This window comes from Microtus oregoni, unplaced genomic scaffold, assembly GCF_018167655.1.
Source record: "Microtus oregoni isolate MIOR12 unplaced genomic scaffold, Mior012 000053F_ref0000044, whole genome shotgun sequence".
NCBI classification, from domain to species: Eukaryota; Metazoa; Chordata; class Mammalia; order Rodentia; family Cricetidae; genus Microtus; species Microtus oregoni.
Genome location: NW_024543829.1, coordinates 2,303,035 through 2,322,882, shown reverse-complemented (window position 1 = coordinate 2,322,882; position 19,848 = coordinate 2,303,035). Strand labels below are relative to the sequence as shown.

At 37.3% G+C, this 19,848-nt stretch overlaps 1 protein-coding gene across 2 annotated transcripts in view; it reads right to left on the bottom strand.

The window, feature by feature from the left end:
* The window catches only part of Csmd3 (CUB and Sushi multiple domains 3), a 976,611-nt gene that overhangs the window by 353,556 nt on the left and 603,207 nt on the right, over nucleotides 1-19,848 (bottom strand). For both annotated transcript variants that reach the window (XM_041637611.1, XM_041637612.1), the window contains one exon: nucleotides 17,805-17,999. In XM_041637611.1, coding sequence (XP_041493545.1) covers nucleotides 17,805-17,999 — 195 coding nt within the window. The remainder of the gene's footprint in view (nucleotides 1-17,804; nucleotides 18,000-19,848) is intronic.

Sequence of the window (19,848 nt, the reverse complement as noted above, 5' to 3'; positions counted from 1 at the left end):
TGTAAATCAAGAAGCTAGAAATAGTCAAAATACTTCTTAGATTTTAAAAAGCTACAGCTTTAGTCTGAGGAAGTGTTAGAGACAGGCCCATGGCCCACCTCCTGTGACTTGCAACATTTACTTTACAAACCATAAATTACTCTCTCTCCCTTTGAGATACAAATCTCCCCACAGTTAATCAGACTCTCACAATTTTCACAGCCCAAGAATTATGCCTCTCATCTTGAACATCATCAACAGCCCTTTGCCTAATCTCAGTGGGAGGGTAGGAAATCACTTCATTAAGTTCCGCTGAGGGTACATAAATGAGCTAATCACACCGGGCATCTTCCTGTTTACCTTCCCCAGAACTTTTCTACAAGTTCACACCAGTGCTTAAGAATCTTTCTGAGCAGTTAACTCCCATCTCCCCTCTTTATCATGGTGATCCAGAATAGCCTGACAAAATGAAGTTGTAGACTATTTACTTAGAAAAGTAAATTTTGTTGTCTCTCTTTTCTAGTTTTAAATTTTGAAAAATTTCATACAGTATCTGATGCGATAGGACTCATGAGCCCAGGTAATTGTGGAGATTAGACCTAAACAAAATCTTTAAGTTACAAGTTAGGAACCACTTCCATATTAAATTTGTAGAATTAATTTACTAAGAAAAATATTTATTTAAGTAATGCTTACTAACTTTAGCTTTAGTGGAGCAGAAGGTTGATGGAAAGCAAGGCTAGATCATTCTGTTCAAAGGTTTTTAGTAGAAGTTGATGCTTCTAAACACCAGGCTAACAATTTTATTGCAGTCATACAATAAATTGAGTTTGTGTCTGCTAAATTTCATAATTTATTATCTGCTATAAGTTTTTTGAGAGAAAAATCTGTAATAATGTATCTGCCCTCCATAGACATATACAATTTAAAGGTTCATTTTGTTATTTTTGTGTGTGTGCATCTGTGTTTGTGTGAGTGAATAGAATGTGTAAGTGGGGGCCTGCAGAGGTCAGAAGACAGGACCTAATTCAATAGGCATTTGTGAGCTGCCTGACACATGTGTTCTTATCTGTAGTTAGATACCCTGAAAGAACATCAATTGCTATTAACCTCTGATTTGTCTCTCAGGTTTTGAGAGAATTTATCCAAGGCAGGTTGATGTAGTGAACATAAAATTTAATAAATACATGTTTGAGCTCAGGGGAGGATTCTAGATATGCAAAGGAATAAGGCAATGCTCCAGAGAAGGGATAGAAATTTTCTGAAGTGGTGGGTAGGGGGCTGGGGGGTTACCAAAGGATGGTTTAAAACCTATGCAGAGGAGAGAGATTGGTGGTGAAAAATACTACCGTGAGAGGAGAAAATATAATGACAGTTGTGCCTTTTAGCTCAAGAGAAGCAAAAGTTCATATAAAAGTGTGGAGTTTTTTTTTTTTTTAAAGAAATGTTGTGTACTATTCTTTTAAGATGTGTCATGTTCATTTATGCCTTGGAATGTTTGTTTAATGATGCAAAGATGTGTTGCATTCATTTATGTTGCATTTGTTTGACTTTCTGAAAGCTGTGTTACGTTGCCTGTCTTAAACACCTATGGGGAGCCGGGCAGTGGTGGCGCACACCTTTAATCCCAGCACTTGGGAGGCAGAGGCAGGCGGATCTCTGTGAGTTTGAGGCCAGCCTGGTCTACAAGAGCTAGTTCCAGGACAGGAACCAAAAAGCTACGGAGAAACCCTGTCTCAAAAAAAAAAAAACAAACAAACAAACAAACAAACAAACAAAAAAAACCTATGGGTCTAATAAAGAGCTGAATGGCCAATAGCTAGGCAGAAAGAGAGACTAAATAGAAGAAAAGCGAGCAGCAATAAAAAGAATAGGAGGATGCCAGGGGCCAGGTGAGAAAAACGAGGAAGACCGAGCTAATTTCTACAATTTAATTTTTATAACACATAAAATCTGTTATAAATAATTTGCATTCAAACATTGGTTCTTTTCTTTATTTTTACTACAGTGGAACACACTCAAAATACACAATATACTTTAAGACCTACATGACTTGATTTTTTTTTAAGGTAGAATTCAGATAAAATTCTCTTCAAGAAGAGTTGTTAGGAAGTTAGAAGGGTCACAAAGGGTGATGTCAGTGTCTAGGTCATACTTGAGTTCTCACAAATGGAGCAGTAAAGTTGAGTTCTGATTGTAAGTTTAACAATGACGCATTTAAAACAAACAAACAAAACATAAAAGCATTTCCAGCATTTGGTGAGAGAAGACGACCCTTCTGTGGAGAGGTAACACCTCATATCATCATTCATCAATGCCTCCATTTTTCTGCCTCTCCTTAATTTGTTTTATATTTGGAGTTGTGTTAGATGTATCAATCATATACACATTGGATGATGATTCAATAAAATTAAAGGGTATTTGTATTTAAACTCTCATTAAAAAGATAAAGCTATATTCTCAGAAAGAGAAGAGCTTGAGTATCCCTGAAACTTGAATATTAATTCCACTTCTCTTTCAATTGTCAAGTTTCTTCTATTCCTTTTTCAAACCCAGGCTAGGAAAAACTAGGAGATAAACTCTGCAGATTGCTATTATTTGTTTTCTTATGCGAGTCCTACAAATGAAACGCACTATAATATAAACATTTGGATAAAAAGGGATTTTTCCTTTGAGATAAATGAACAGACATAGTATTAGAATTACAAATCAGTTCTGATACATGTATAGAGTTGTTGCTCTAATTGTTTCTTCAAAAGAACTCTCTACACAGAGAGCATCATGTCTATACAGAAGGGCTTCCTTTCCTCTTTGGCTGATTGAAATTCAGGAGAAAACCCCTTATCTTCAATGAGGAAGTTCATCAGGCATGCAAGCCCCGCCATGTCCCCAAACCTGTCTCTAGGGACTCAGTTCCATCCTATTCATTCTAAAAATTTTCTCAGATATCTCACTAGGGAGTAGGAGGGAACATAAGTCAGAGTAATTCAGGGAGATCTATTCTGCTCACAAGCCTGTTTTTGCTTGAGTAAGCATTTTATGGAGCATTGTAAAATCATTAGAGCAAAAGACAAAGCATGGTTTCAGTCTCACTTTTTTCCCCCTGACTTCTACTTCAAATATGCACTGTCAAATTGTCCTCTTCATAAAAACAAATATGTTGGGAATATACTCTAACTTTATAACTACTTTAAACATTTTTTTTTTAATTTTATTCTCAAACCCTTTGATTTCTTGTATCCATTCATCTAAGACACCTCTCTGAGTAGTGGTGAGAACTGTATTGTGGGAAAGCCCCCTCATGCTGATTCATAGTCTTGCTCTTGAAATAGAAAACGGGCAGCCTCTTGCACATTTTATTTTTACTTTCTAGTTTTCCTTTGTGGGAAGAGTAAAGGCTAGTAAGTAGGAGATCATGCTCCAGTAGTGCTGCTACCGAGTATTAAAAATGCTGTTGTCACAGTAAGAGAATTAATGAGTCTTTTGTTAAATAAGAATTAGGAGAGAGGTCTTTCAATACTTTATAACCCAATAGAGTAAACTCTACCATCTCTAGGTACTACTTTGCTCCCAGATCTTCTGATAAATCTGTGATCTCTGCTTGTATGTCATTTATTAAGAAGTCAATAGCAGGTGCCTGCATTGGTCCTTGGTTAATGCAGAACACTTACATCCTTAATTGTCAAACTGTTGGAACTACAGGGCTTTGACTGTCTCTTGTGTGCCAGCTATTTAAAATTTTCTTTGCCACTGTTCATTATCCATGAAAGACATAGCTATCAGTAAGTCAGTGAATAAGCAGACATGTGCTTGCCAACTGCCGTCTTTATTTCACACATGGATCTAAGTTTTTCACGAGCAAGTCTCCTGAAGTGCTGCATTCAGGTGGGATTGCAGATAAACTTATTACCTACTCTACTACACAGGAGAGAATGAAAACCTCAATACCCCATGAACCTAACAGTTACAAAAAGAAAAAAAAAAAGAAGAGATATATCAGTTTTCCTTAAGTTCTTATTTTCAGCTTAAATGGTTGAGAATGAAGTGCCCAAACTTGTTACTGATAGAGAAGAGTCTCTAGAACTCCATTGTCCATGGAGGAATTTAACATATTTTTTTCTTTAGTTTTATTATTAATAGGAACCTAGGAACAGTGGCTTCGAGTCTTCACAGTCACATGCTAGTATTGTGTTCCTGGTTAGAAAGTCTTTAAAGACCATATTGTTTGAAATTATTATGAGACTTAACAAGAGGCAACTTTCCACTCAGTCAGTTTTAACTTAGCATCTTAATTAAATTACTAGCTTTGAGCTAAGATAATTATGCGATTCTTCCAATACATTTCATTAAATGAAATCCTCTTTATCTATATAAAAGCTCAGTCATTATTTTATGCCTAATCATATTCAAGAGCATGATCACATAACCAGAAAGGCCAATATTTCATTTTTATTTTTACAAGGAACTTTCTTTAGATTAGAGAGGGCACAACTGACTACCTAATAATTGGTAGAGGCTATTAACATTGTGGAGGAAAATACATATATACGGGAAATCCAGACCAAAACATAGTATGAGGAAATAATAGGTTCTGATAAAATGAGAAATAACACTTTTATGCTGATATCTCTGAGTTCTGCTTGCAACATACTTCTGTTTTCCTAAAATAATCTCATGCACATATTGATGTTTGTAATTTAAATTTAGAGGTAGATTATTTCTCACCAATTTTATGCCTTTAATATGATTTCTGAGTTTTTTTTAGATCATATTAGACAATTGAGCCATTTAACAGCTAAATTGTTAGGAAAGTTATAGAGAGATATGTCATTAAAAAACAATAAAAAGACATGTACAGTCCAACAGACATTGTAGAAGAAACCATGAAATAAAAATTGCATTTTGTGGAGATGATTTATAAATATGGAATGAAATGGTATATTATTGAATTTACATTAATATAAAAATGTTAATCTCAAAATATGTTTCATTTGTATGGAATTGAATATATTAATCATATTTAAAATTGATTTTGATATGCTGTATTATATTTCCATTCTTTTTAAGGTATTGTGTTTCTGCAGGTCAATTAAAATATAATCTATAATTAAAAATAGATATTATTAGTCATCTATAATAGTCAAACTTAACGTTAGGTTTTCAAGATATATTTCAGATAGGTAAGTAATCCTCTTTAAGTACTTAAGAGCTTTAAGAAATATGGCATTTAAAATAATTTAATAACTTAGACTTTTCATGACAGTGAGGTGCATCTGCTCCTGGCTGCACCAATGTATTCCATAAAACATTATGAGCATCAAGGAAACTCCATATGGAGTTTATTCTACAAATGTTTGTCATGTTGGACCAAAAAAATTCTGTACTTGCCATAATTGCTGACAGTTACTGGACCAATAAAATGCAAGAAAGGCAACTGCAAAACTTTGCAAAGACAAGATAGGACAGTCCTTCAAAATTTCCTGCTTCTGGAGTTGCTGAGGAATCCCATCAGGACGGGTGAGTGTGTGCTAGCCAGGGGCGGACTGTCCCGGAAGAGAGCACAAACCCCCCTCTCCCAGCTCCTTCTGCAGGGCTGTCTTTCTTTCGCATAACCCAGCCCCCCCAGCACCCCTCCCCAACCCTGCCCTGCTGTATGCTAGGACCAGTGCTCAAGTACAGTTTTATGCTCCTAAACTAAGGCTACCCACCCAGAGCGGTGAGTGCCTGCCTACCGGGCAGGCCTCAGGGTCCCCTGTAAGGGAGCCTGGGCACCCTCAGCTCTGGTGCCAGGCTTCCTGCGTGCTCCTGGATACCCCCCCCCCCCTTGCTCCATTCATCCTGTTGGCCCTGGATCATTGGGCTACCTGCGGCCCTGTTTAGTTGCTGAGGAATCCCATCAAGACGGGTGAGTGTGTGCTAGCCAGGGGCGGACTGTCCCGGAAGAGAGCACAAACCCCCCCTCCCCCAGCTCCTTCGGCAGGGCTGTCTTTCTTTCGCAAGACCCAGCCCCCCCAACACCCCTCCCCAACCCTGCCCTGCTCTATGCTAGGCCCAGTGCTCAAGTACAGTTTTAAGCTCCTAAACTAAGGCTACCCACCCAGAGCAGTGAGTGCCTGCTTACCGGGCAGGCCTCAGGGTCCCCTGTAAGGGAGACTGGGCACCTTCAGCTCCTGCAACAGGCTTCCTGCACGCTCCTGGATACCAACCCCCCCACCCTCTTGCTCCATTCATCCTGTTGGCCCTGGATCATTGGGTTACCAGCGGCCCTGTTTATTTGCTGAGGAATCCCATCGGGTCGGGAACGGTTCCTGCTTCTACACTGAAGAGATATACCCAGAGAGTCAATCACAGCAAAGACTGGACCAAGACACCAGGCCTCTCCTGGCTCTAATTGAAGGAAGAGATGGGAAGGCGCCAATGCAAGAATTCCTCCAACAACCTGAAAGGCAACATGACACCACCAGAACCCAGGGATCCCAAAATAAGAAGAATTGTACACCCTACTCCTGAAAAAATAGAAGAAATCGACTCAAAAGTGAACTATATGAAAATAATAGAGGACCTTAAACAGGAGGTGAAAAAATGCCATAAACAATTCGAGATTACAAACAAAAAGGTAGAGGAAATGAATAAATCGCTCAAAGACACGCAAGAAAACCAAGAGAAACAAGAAAAAGCAATCAAACAGGTTAGGGAAGCGGTTCAAGACATGAGGAATGAAATGGAAGCAATGAAGAAAGCACAAACCGAGGGAAGAATGGAGATGGAAAATCTGGGTAAACGAACAGGAACGACAGAGACAAGTACTAACAACAGATTACAAGAGATAGAAGAGAGAATATAAGACACGGAAGATACCATAGAGAAAATAAACACACTGATCAAAGAAAACAGCAAAACCAACAAATTCTCATCACAAAACATTCAGGAAATTTGGGACACAATAAAAAGACCAAACCTAAGAATAATTGGAGTAGAAGAAGGAGAAGAAGTGCAGCTCAACAGTACAGAAAATATACTTAATAAAATTATAGAAGAAAACTTTCCCAACCTGAAGAAAGAGGTACCTATGAAGGTTCAAGAAGCATACAGAACACCAAATAGGCTGGATCAAAAAAAAAATCCCCTCGCCATATAATAATCAAAACACAAAATATACAGAATAAAGAAAGAATATTAAGAGCCGCAAAGGAAAAAGGCCAAGTTACTTATAAAGGTAAACCTATCAGACTTACACCTGACTTCCCTATGGAAACCATGAAAGTCAGAAGGTCCTGGATAGATGTACCGCAAAAACTAAGAGATCATGGATGCAAGCCGAGACTATTATATCCAGCCAAGCTTTCGTTCACTATAAATGGAGAAAACAAAATTTTCCACGATAAAAACAAATTTAAACAATACATAGCCACAAATCCAGCCTTACAGAAAATAATAGAAGGAAAATCACTAACCAAGGAGTCCAACAATGACCACAATAACTCAGTCATCTACAGACCTTTCACCAGCTCAACTCAAGGAAGGGAAACACACAAACCCTACTACTAAAAAAGTGACCTGAGTTAACAACCACTGGTCATTAATATCACTTAATGTCAATGGGCTCAACTCACCTATAAAAAGGCACAGGCTAAGAGATTGGATATGAAAACAGGATCCAACGTTCTGCTGTTTACAAGAAACACACCTCAACCACAAAGACAGGCACCTACTCAGAGTAAAGGGCTGGGAAAAGGCTTATCAAGCAAATGGACATAAGAAACAAGCAGGTGTGGCCATACTAATTTCTAACAAAGTTGACTTCAAACTTAAATCAATCAGAAGAGATGGAGAGGGACATTTTATACTCATAACAGGAACAATTCATCAGGATGAAGTCTCAATCCTGAATATCTACGCCCCTAATATAAAAGCGCCCACGTATGTAAAAGAAACATTACTAAAACTCAAGGCAGCCATCAAACCACACACACTAATAGTAGGACACTTCAACACTCCTCTCTCACCAATGTACAGGTCAATCAAACAGAAACCTAACAGAGAAATTAGAGAATTAATGGAGGTAATGAAGCAAATGGACTTAAGAGACATCTATAGATTATTCCACCCAAAGAGGAAAGAATATACCTTCTTCTCTGCAGCTCATGGAACCTTCTCGAAAATTGACCACATACTCGGTAGCAAAGCTAACTTACACAGTTACAAAAAATTATTAGTAACCACCTGCGTCTTATCAGATCACCATGGATTAAAGTTAAAATTCAACAACAATGCTATCCCCAGAAAGCCTACAAATTCATGGAAACTGAACAGTCAACTACTGAACCATACTTGGATTAAGGAAGAAATAAAGAAAGAAATTAAAGTCTTCCTTGAAATCAATGAAAATAAAGAAACAACATACTCGAACTTATGGGACACTATGAAAGCAGTGCTAAGAGGAAAGTTCATCTCACTAAGTGTCCACTTAAAGAAAACAGAGAAAGCACATATTGAAGACTTAACAGCACACCTGAAAGCTCTAGAAAAGAAAGAAGCAGACTCACCTAGGAGGAGTAGAAGACTGGAAATAATCAAACTGAGGGCTGAAATCAACAAAATAGAAACACAGAAAACAATCCAAAGAATCAATGAAACAAAAAGCTGGTTCCTGGAGAAAATCAACAAGATTGAAAACCCCTATCCAAACTAATCAAACGGCAGAGAGAGAATACGCAAATTAATAAGATCAGAAATGAAAAGGGGGACATAACCACAGACACAGAGGAAATTCAGAGAATCATCAGATCTTATTACAAAAGCCTGTATAACACAAAACTGGAAAATGTAAAAGAAATGGACACTTTTTTAGATAAATACCATATACCAAAGTTACACCAGGACCAGGTGAACAATTTAAACAGACCTGTTGGTCGCGAAGAATTAGAAGCTGTTATCAAAAACCTCCCTACCAAAAATAGCCCAGGACCAGATGTTTTCAATGCGGAATTCTACCAGAACTTCCAAGAAGAGCTTATACCTATACTCCTTAATGTATTCCACAATATAGAAACAGAAGGGTCATTAACTAATTCCTTTTATGAAGCTACAGTTACTCTGATACCAAAACCACACAAAGACTCAACCAGGAAAGAGAATTACAGGCCAATCTCACTCATGAACATCGACGCAAAAATCCTCAACAAAATACTGGCAAACCGAATCCAAGAACACATTAGGAAAATTATCCATTATAAATAAGTAGGCTTCATTCCTGAAATGCAGGGCTGGTTCAACATACGAAAATCTATCAATGAAATCCAGCATATAAATAAACTGAAAGAAAATAACCATATAATCATCTCACTAGATGCTGAAAAAGCATTCGACAAAATTCAACATCCATTTATGTTAAAAGTCTTGGAGAGATTAGGGATACAAGGGTCATACCTAAATATAATAAAAGCTATATACAGCAAGCCGACAGCTAACATCAAATTAAACGGAGAGAAACTCAAAGCCATCCCGCTTAACTCAGGAACACGACAAGGCTGTCCACTCTCACCATACCTCTTCAATATAGTGCTTGAAGTTCTAGCAATAGCAATAAGAAAACATAATGGGATCAAGGGGATTCGAATTGGAAAGGAAGAAGTTAAACTTTCGTTATTCGCAGATGTTATGATAGTGTAATTAAGCGACCCCCAAAACTCCACCAAAGAACTTTACAGCTGATAAACACATTTAGTAATGTGGCAGGATACAAGATCAACTCCAAAAAATCAGTCGCCCTCTTATACACAAAGGATAGGGAAGCAGAGAGGGAAATCAGAGAAGCTTCATCTTTCACGATAACCACAAACAGCATAAAATATCTTGGGGTAACTCTAACCAAGGAAGTGAAAGATCTATTTGACAAGAACTTTAAGGCATTGAAGAAAGAAATTGAAGAGGATACCAAAAAATGGATGGACCTCCCTTGCTCTTGGATTGGGAGGATCAACATAGTAAAAATGGCAATTCTACCAAAGGCAATTTATAGATTCAATGCAATCCCCATCAAGATCCCATCAAAATTCTTCACAGATCTGGAGAGGACAATAATCAACTTTATATGGAAAAACGAAAAACCCAGGATAGCCAAAACAATACTATACAATAAAGGATTGTCTGGAGGCATTACCATCCCTGACTTCAAACTCTATTACAGAGCTACAGTAATGAAAACAGTGTGGTACTGGCATAAAAACAGAGAAGTCGACCAATGGAATCATATAGAAGACCCGGATTTTAACCGACAAACCTATGAACACCTCATTTTTGATAAAGGAGCTAAAAGTATACAATGGAAGAAAGAAAGCTTCTTCAACAAATGGTGCTGGCACAACTGGATGTCAAGCTGTAGAAGAATGAAAAGAGACCCATATCTTTCACTGTGCACAAAACTCAACTCCAAATGGATTAAAGACCTCAATATCAGCCCGAACACACTGAACTTGATAGAAGAGAAAGTGGGAAATACCCTACAACAGATGGGCACAGGAGATCACTTCCTATGTATAATCCCAGAAGCACAGACATTAAGGGCAATATTGAATAAATGGGACCTACTTAAACTGAGAAGCTTCTGTAAAGCAAAGGACACTGTCACTAAGACACAAAGGCAACCTACTGACTGGGAGAAGATCTTCACCAACCCCGCAACAGACAAAGGTCTGATCTCCAAAATATATAGAGAACTCAAGAAACTAGACTTTAAAATGCTAATTAACCCAATTAAAAAAATGGGGCACTGATCTGAACAGAGAATTCTCAACAGAAGAAGTTCAAATGGTCAAAAGACACTTAAGGTCATGCTCAACTTCCTTAGCAATCAGGGAAATGCCAATCAAAACAACTTTGAGATATCCTCTTACACCTGTCAGAATGGCTAAAGTAAAAAACACCAACGATAACCTTTGCTGGAGAGGCTGTGGAGGAAGGGGTACCCTCATCCATTGCTGGTGGGAATGCAATCTTGCGCAACCACTATGGAAGTCAGTGTTTCGGTTTCTCAGGAAATTCGGGATCAACCTACCCCTGGACCCAGCAATACCACTCTTGGGAATATACCCAAGAGATGCCCTATCATATGACAAAAGCATTTGTTCAACTATGTTCATAGCAGTATTATTTGTAATAGCCAGAACCTGGAAACAACCTAGATGCCCTTCAATGGAAGAATGGATGAAGAAAGTATGGAATATCTACACATTAGAGTACTACACTGCGGTAAAAAACAATGACTTCTGGAATTTTGCATGCAAATGAATGGAAATAGAAAACACTATCCTGAGTGAGGTATCCCAGACCCAAAAAGATGAACATGGGATGTACTCACTCATAATAGGTTTCTAGCCATAAATAAGGGTCACGGAGTCTACAATAGGTGAATCTAAAGAAGCTAAGTAAGAAGGGGAACCCAAGGAAATACATATAGTTATCCTCTTGGCTATGGGAAGTAGACAAAATTGCCGGGGAGAAAATTGGGATCCTGGGGGTGGGGTGGGATGGGGGTAAGGGGAGATACGGAGAGAAAAGTTAGAACGGAAGGAGGTCGGGCCTTGGGAAAACAGGAGGATTGGGATAAAGGAAAGTTGGACAGGGGAGCACGGAACCACAATTCTTAGTTAAGGGAGCCACTTTAGGGTTGGCAAGAGACCTGACCCTAGAGGGGCTCCCAGGTGCCCAAGCCGAGGTCCCCAGTTAGTTCCTTGGGCAGTTGAGGATAGGGAACCTGAAATGCCCCTATCCTAGAGCAATACTGATGAATATCTTGCATATCATCATAGAACCTTCATCTGGTGACAGATGGCGATAGAGACAGAGACCCACACTGGAGCACTGGACTGAGCTCCCAAGGTCCCAATGAGGAGCAGAAGGAGGGAGAACATGAGCAAAGAAGTCGGGGCCACGAGGGATGCACCCACCCACTGAGACAGTGGAGCTGATCTATTGGGAGCTCACCAAGACCAGCTGGACTGTGACTGAAATAGCATGTGATAAAACTGGACTCTCTGAGCATGCGAACAAGGAGGGCTGATGAGACGCAAAGGACAATGGCACGGGGTTTTTATCCTACGTAATGTGATGGCTTTGTGGGAGCCTAGCCAGTTTGGATGTTCACCTTGCTAGATATGGACGGAGGGGGGAGGTCCTAGGTCTTACCATAGGGCAGAAAACCCTGACTGCTCTTTGGACTGGAGAGGGAGGGGGAAAGGAGTGGGGGGAGGGGGAGAAGGGTGGGAGGAGGGGGCGTAAGGTGGGAGGAGGGGGAGGGAAATGGGAGGCTGGGAGGAGGTGGAAACTTGTTTTTTTTTCTCCTTTTCTCAATAAAAAAAAGAAAAAAAAGAACATAAGTGAATTAAATATAGCTTAAAAACCATAAAAAAAATTAAAAAATCAAAATTTCCTGCTTCAGAAAATGGTTTGTCAGATATCCTAGGCCTGTAGACCAAGGATGAATTCCCCAGTGTTCCAGAGGACTTTGGATGATTGCCCAGGCAGCCAGTTGCTCCTATAATTTCTCAAAATTTATGGGAATTTCTTACCTGCACTTCCTGCTTACTCAGATGATATTTTTTCCTTCTTAGGTCTTTGATGGAGTTAAGGACTAGATAATTGTAGTTATAGTTTTCTTAATTATAATAAAAGATAAATTAGATATAAAACTTTAAATTCACCAAAATAGGATAGATAAATAAATAAATATTTCCCTTAATTTTGTCAAATACAAATAAACTAGATATTTTAACTATAATTCTTACTTGATAGCTATTCTGATGTATATAATTTTACTATGTTAAAGATGAAACTTCCCTTTTTGCTTAGACAGAAAAGGGAAATATTATGGGATAATTCTTCTGCATGCTATGAATATATATTGCTCTCATTGGTTAGTAACAAAGTACATTCAGCCTATAGCAAGACAGAATAAGGCTAGGCAGGAAGGTCAAACTAAAAATACAGAGAGAGAAAGGGTGGTTAAGGAAATTGCAAGTTGACTGGTTTGGGAACAAGATGTGCTAAAGAACAGGTTGAGACATGAAGCCTCTTACAAATTTACAATTTGGTAAAATGTAAATTACTAAAAAGGGGTTAACTGAAGTCATAAGAGCTAATTATTAATAAGCCTGGCTACAGGTCAAACATTTCATAATTAATATGAGGTTTTATATGATTATTTGGAACCAGGTGGTCAACAAAATAAGGACTCCATTTGTTGACATATGGCACCCAATGTGGAAGATGTATATCTCCACATAAAACCTGGAAAAATCTTTTAAAAAGGAGTTCTAAACATACAAAAATAGACTAAAGAGCAGCTTCATAGTTCATGTTTCTCATGTAGGCTGTGGTACAGAACCAAGTCCCCTGGCCATGGCAAGTTGAGTTGCCATGACAGAATCCTGCTCTCTCTCTCTCTCTCTCTCTCTCTCTCTCTCTCTCTCTCTCTCCTCTCTCTCCTCTCTCTTTCTCTTGGGCTTCAGTATAAATTGACTTCTACCAACCACTGACTATGAGCTTCACACCACTGATACACACCTCTTGGCAGATTTAGGGATTTTGCTCTTATAGAAAAAATGGTTAGAGATGCACAGTAAGGACAGATTCAGACTAAAGAGGGTCTTAAAAATGTAATAATAAAAATATAATAAACCAAATAAAAATAAAAATATTCTGAGTCTAGATTATATATATATTTCATTTTTTTCTTTGAGATATATAGCACTGTATGAGAACAAAGATTGAGTAATGATGATAAGGTCATGTAAGGTATAGACAATAAACAAAAATGTCTTCATTGAAAATGAGAGCAGTATCATTGGATTCAACAAGATGGCTAAGATAAAGGAGTTTCCCACAGGCCATAATGGAAATATCACTGTTAAGCAAACTATGTCTCGGGAATTTTCCTTCTATCTAGCAGCACTGATTAAAGGAAATGACATCAGCAGCTACATCATTTGGTGTTCTACTAAATAATGAAAGTTTCCAGGATTTGGAGGTTAAGAAAAGTTCCAAGTATGTTGCTTCCCACAGTGGAAGAAAGTCATTGCCCATTCTATTCCAAGGAGAATTGAGATAAAGTAACCTTCTTTCTTTGTCTGAAGAGACCTAAATTTACACACTCAGATGAAGAAGTAAGTATAACTTAAATGCAATTATAGTTCACAAGCCTAGAGAAGACAAATCATAAAGAGGACCCAAAGAAAAACATATATAGATTCTCCTGGAAATTGGAAGCAGACAAGATCGCTGAGCAAAAGTTGGGAGCATAAGGGTGGGGTGGGGGTCGGATGGGGGAAAAGAAAGAGGGAGAGAGAAGGGAGAAAGGAAGGATTGGGGAGAGTTTGGGGGAGTGGGAGGGTGGAGATGGAGGAAGGGCGGATATAGGAGCAGGGAACAAGTATCTTCATTAAGGGAGCCATTTTAGGGTTGGCAAGAGACTTGGCTCTAGAGGGGATCCCAGGTGTCCATGGGGATGTCCCCTGCTAGGTCCTTTGTACAGCAGAGAGAGGGTGCCTGAACTGGCTTTGTCTCATAGTCACACTGATCAATATCTTGAAATTCACCATAGAACCTTGGTCCAGTTGTGGATGGAGATAGAGACAGACACCCACATCATAGCACTGGACTGAGCTCCCAAGGTCCAGGGAGAAGATGAGTAAGGAGGTCAGGACCGCGGGGGGCTGGTCCACCCACTGAGACGATGTGCCTGATCTAATGGGAGCTCACCAAATCCACCTGGACTGGGACTGAACGAACATGTGATCAAACCAGACTCTCTGAATGTGGCTGACAATGAGGGCTGACTGAGAAGCCATTAATAATGGCACTGGGACTTGTTTCTACTGCATGTACTGGCTTTTGGGGACCCTAGTCTATTTGGATGTACACCTTCCTAGGCCTGGATGGAGGGGGGAAGGACCTTGGACTTCCCACAGGGCAGGATACCCTGCCTTCTTTTAAGACTGGAGGGGAAAGGAGAAAGGGGAGTGGGGAAACTGGAGGGGAATGGGAGGAAGGGAGGAAGTGTAAATTTTTGAATGGAAAAATAAAAAAAATGATATCAAATAATGGGCTATATAAAGATCAGAAAAGGACTAGAATAATTCTTTCACAGGAACATTACATTCATACACCATTTCCCAACTAAACAAGATTGCCTGGGTACCATGTTGGGAAATGGTTTGGGTTGGGAGAAGAGTGCTTTATTTTTATTTCTTAAGCAAAATTTGATCTTTTATATATTCTTAGGCTTTTTAAAAAATCATAACTGTGTAGAATTTTGGAAATTAAACCCAGGGACAGAAAAATCATTATAGATCTTAATTAGAAACTAAGAAATCACCTCCTGTCTCCAAAGATAGGTAGGATTTGTTAGCAATGAGCCTGTTTGAACAGAAAACTGACTTGAAGTACAGCCCCCAAGATATGGGCAATCTTGCAAGGGCCACAGGAATATTGCTCCTGGTGAATGCTGATCCTGCCTTTCTTGGCTTCAGCTTTTAGGTGTGGATGCTCCCACTGTGGTTTTGAAAACACCATCAGGAGGGAAAGCTACAGACTTGTTTTATTCAAGGAGAAAAAAAAAAAAGTCTCCTTCAAGAAATTCATAAAACATCTCCTTGAGATATTGGAAGAGCTTAATGGCCTGTGCCAAATTAGAGTTCAGCACACTGTGCCTGACTTTAAAAAAAATAAATAGCATCCATTTTTCACAGGTAGTGGAAAATTGCCTTCTAGAATTAGCAGTGATTCACAAAATTATTTGTTGTTATGAATTCATTAGTCTTAGCTCCCCATGTAGTTAGGCGTCAGTCAACTTTAAAATCAATGCCCTAGTTAGAACAAATAAGGCAATGGAATTCAGCAGTTATCAGGAAGTGTTTTGTTTCTACCCACTGAGACTTGAAAACGACAGCCAGAGAAATGGTGAAAGCAGCTCGTATCATGCCACTGCTACCTGAAATAGGTGCTCACTACGCCAAAGGATAATTGTGATCCCACTTAGCACTGCTTTTGGTCCCGGCCTTTCTTTGCACACCTCTGTCCTTCATCTTATCATGTTCCCTGTCCTGTATTTCTGACACAGGGAACTGGTGCTATTCCTTTCTTTTTCCTGAAACCAACTTTCTTCCTATTTCTATTTTTCCTTCACACATCTACACACTTCCTGACTGGCTTTCAGAGTCAGAGTCAGGAAGCAAGGAAAGGAAGGAATAGGGGCCAGTTAATGGCGATGTATGACATAAAGATAGAACATTGCTTTATTTCTTCTTATTATACATTTTATTGCGAAGCTCCATTAATTTGAAAGAGAGGTATTACAATCCCAGTTCTCAGAAGAGTAGCCCATTACAAATGAATAAGGGTGGAAGTTTCAAATCATATTCTAAAGTCATCCTTGTCAGCATTCTGATACCAAGATGAAGAGTGATGAAAGGAGAAAGGAAGGAGAGTCTAAAAAAAGGACCCACTAGGGAAGCATAATAACATGAACTGAAGTTCCCTCATTATGGGACAGGTACTGCAAAAGTGTTGAAGCTGATGAAAGTTGCAATTTATAGGTAATGATTGTACTTTTCAACTTAAAAATATGTATTAGATATTCTCAGATCAGCAGATACAAATGAGAAACAAAAAAAAATATATTCAGTTGGAGCACATATAAGAGAGGAGGCAAAAAGTTCGAAACTATTTTAAAGATGTGCCCAAGTCTCTGGATTTTTTATCCATGTGCTTGTGTGTGTTTGTGTGCCTGTGTGTGCATACATGTATGTATTTATAAATTAACATATCTAATTTATCATATAATATATAATATATGTTTATATATAAATATTATTTATATAAACATTAATTTAAAATATATCAACACATGTTCACATATATAGTTAATATATTAAAACCAAAAATATTAATATGTATTACATTTTATTACATTATATTATAATTATTATATCACAATATAAAATTATAAATGTTAATATATAATTACAAATATTACTATATTTAATATAGAACAGAGCTATCAACTATATTCATGTATAATATATATAACTTTATATTTAGAGTATTTCATAGTTCTAGTTCATCTACATTATTTTACTTATTAAATATATGTTTTTAGAAAGTTGCTTGTAAACAGGAAATTGTAATTTTCAATATATTTATTTTTATTGAAAAAATTATGTAAAGCCTACAACTCTAAACACACACTTATGTAGATTCTACATTAATATCTTATATATATATGCTTGAATAAATTATATATCTGCAAATAGTATTTCAATGTGTGTACATATAAGTATAAACTGTACTAAATGTTTTTGACTATGTCTTACTGAAAAATTGGAATAACCAGTTAGCTATAGATAAATTTTAAAATATGAATGTTTTAACAAAAAGTTACTTTCCATTTTGTTAGTCAATTTTTGAAAAAATAACTATAAATAATATTAAACAACAAGAAAATGTTATGGAAAGTATAATTAATAGCTATGATCCTATATAACTTGCTAAGTATAATGGCAATGGCCACAAAGATGTTTATAGACTCTACCAGGCTTACTATTTATTAATATTCGTAATTAGGAAGACCCAAAATTGGTTTCTTAAGTGATTCTAAAAAATATTTCTCACCAAAAGTGTAATTCAATCACAACCATGCATACTATATAGCGTAAGTTATACATTGAGATGACAACAATAACAGTTCTCATGGAATAGCACACTTCTTGCTGTGGTCTGCAGAGTGTATGGTGGTTGGGGTTCTTCTTGCCTCTCTCTATTGTGCTTACCTCCACATCTTGGAATTGGTCCACTCCACATTACTTTTCCATCCATGAGAATACATGTTATTGTTTCTGTTCCCTGGGTTTTAATGAACCCTTCTTCACAAATAACAGAAATGGAACTTCCTAATTGAAAGTTGTCTCCAAAGCGACGGGCATTGATGGGTATTCCTGGATCAGGGCACTCATTATGGCCAAAAGCTTAACAATGAGAGAAAACATGAGCAGTGTTAAAAAGGTATTTCCACATGAGTGTATAATATGTAATAGCTGTGATTGTTTCAACACGGAATTTATACACTGAGACTTAAAAATTAAATGTTTAACTCTATCATCTATCTATCTATCATCTATCTACCTACCTACCTACCTACCTACCTACCTACCTATCTCTATCTATATCTTTTTTGGTTTTTCAAAGACAGGGGTTCTTTGTAGCTTGGGAGACTGTCTTGGAACTCACTCTGTAGACCAGGCTGGCCTCAAACTCACAGAAATCTGCCTGCCTCTGCTTCCTGTGGCATGTGCCACCAGCACCTAGGAGTTTTGTTCATTTGAGCTGATCATTAGGATAAACCAATATAGTAATCCCTATTACAACTTGTTCAGATTCCAGTGAACATGAATCCTAACACATTTATGCTATTCCCCTTTAAAGTTCCATAACTCATCTGCCAGGATTGGAAAAAAAAGTTTTATTGGGAAGATGAAGACAAGCTTTCAATTTAGTCAAAAAAATGGCAATTATTTTACAGCTTCCTATGACTATACGACCTTTTCTCTTTCTATTGTCTCAGAAAAGAAACTTAACTCTCCAATGATCATGTCCTAGGCACAGATATTATCTCATTTATTACTTAGATAGGCCTGGTGAGGAAAATATCATCATGAAGAGAAATGTCAGATTTGATAAAGTCATATAGTTTATCTCTAGTCATAGAAATAAGAGTTTATAGGACTACAATGTATCCTCATTTTGACATGTAAAATGTCCTCAAAACCTTTTGTATCTTTGGTCATCTTTCTCATGTCTCATGATCTTAGATCACCTCTGTATTTTTATCGTGTTTCTTTTAGCATGTCATTTTAGCAAAAAGGAAAACTATAGTGATATGTTTGTTTTAAAAAATAATAGATTATTTGAAGTTACCCAAACTTTTCTGTGTATTAATATAAAGAACCATATATTTGTATATTCAAATATTATTTTACTTTAATGGAAGTAGAAGAATATTTCTGTGAGGACAAAGCATCTTGGTTTATAAGCATGAGGCATTTTAATGAAGCTTTTATAATTTGATATTATAATTGTTCTGCTTGAATGCAGACAATTGTTTTAAGTTTTCTTACTTGTCACCATTTGAATTTTTTCCAAATTTGCATTCTTTTATACTTCTAGACTAAATATACAAAAGAAATTAAAGTTCTATAATACATAAATATATTATAGGTACATATTTGAATTTGAATTATAGGTACATTTATTTGAATGACTATTTTATCTTGTAACCTAAAATACTTAACTCCTAAAGAACCAATTATTTAAAAAAATGATAAAAATATATTTCAAGTTTCATCTTTTTGTCTTGCTGCTCTAATGTGCAACATCCAAGTTGATTTGTTCAGAAAAAAATGAATTGAAGTAAGAAATATTAAATACATGAATTTATGTATAAAAATAAGTTACTATAGTGATTGAATAGATTTAATATCTGAAAACATCACAGGCATTGATTAAAAGTATCATGCAATTAATATAAACTAAAAACTATAATTAAACAGACGTATACTTGTGTTCACCTTTATACATAGATAGGTTTGACGAATTTTCAGGAAAATATTCCACTTTAGGCAATGTTTATGACACATATCACCGTAATTGAATAAAAATGATGTAGTTACGCCTTGCAAACCGAGTGATGCTGTGCACAGCTTCAACCCCACTGAAAAGACACTGGCTGTACTTCATTTTTCTTTGATAAGACTCAGGGTCACTTGGATGAGAGTGGAAGACGGGAGACAGTTTTTCTAAAGGTGGTGCTGATATTTT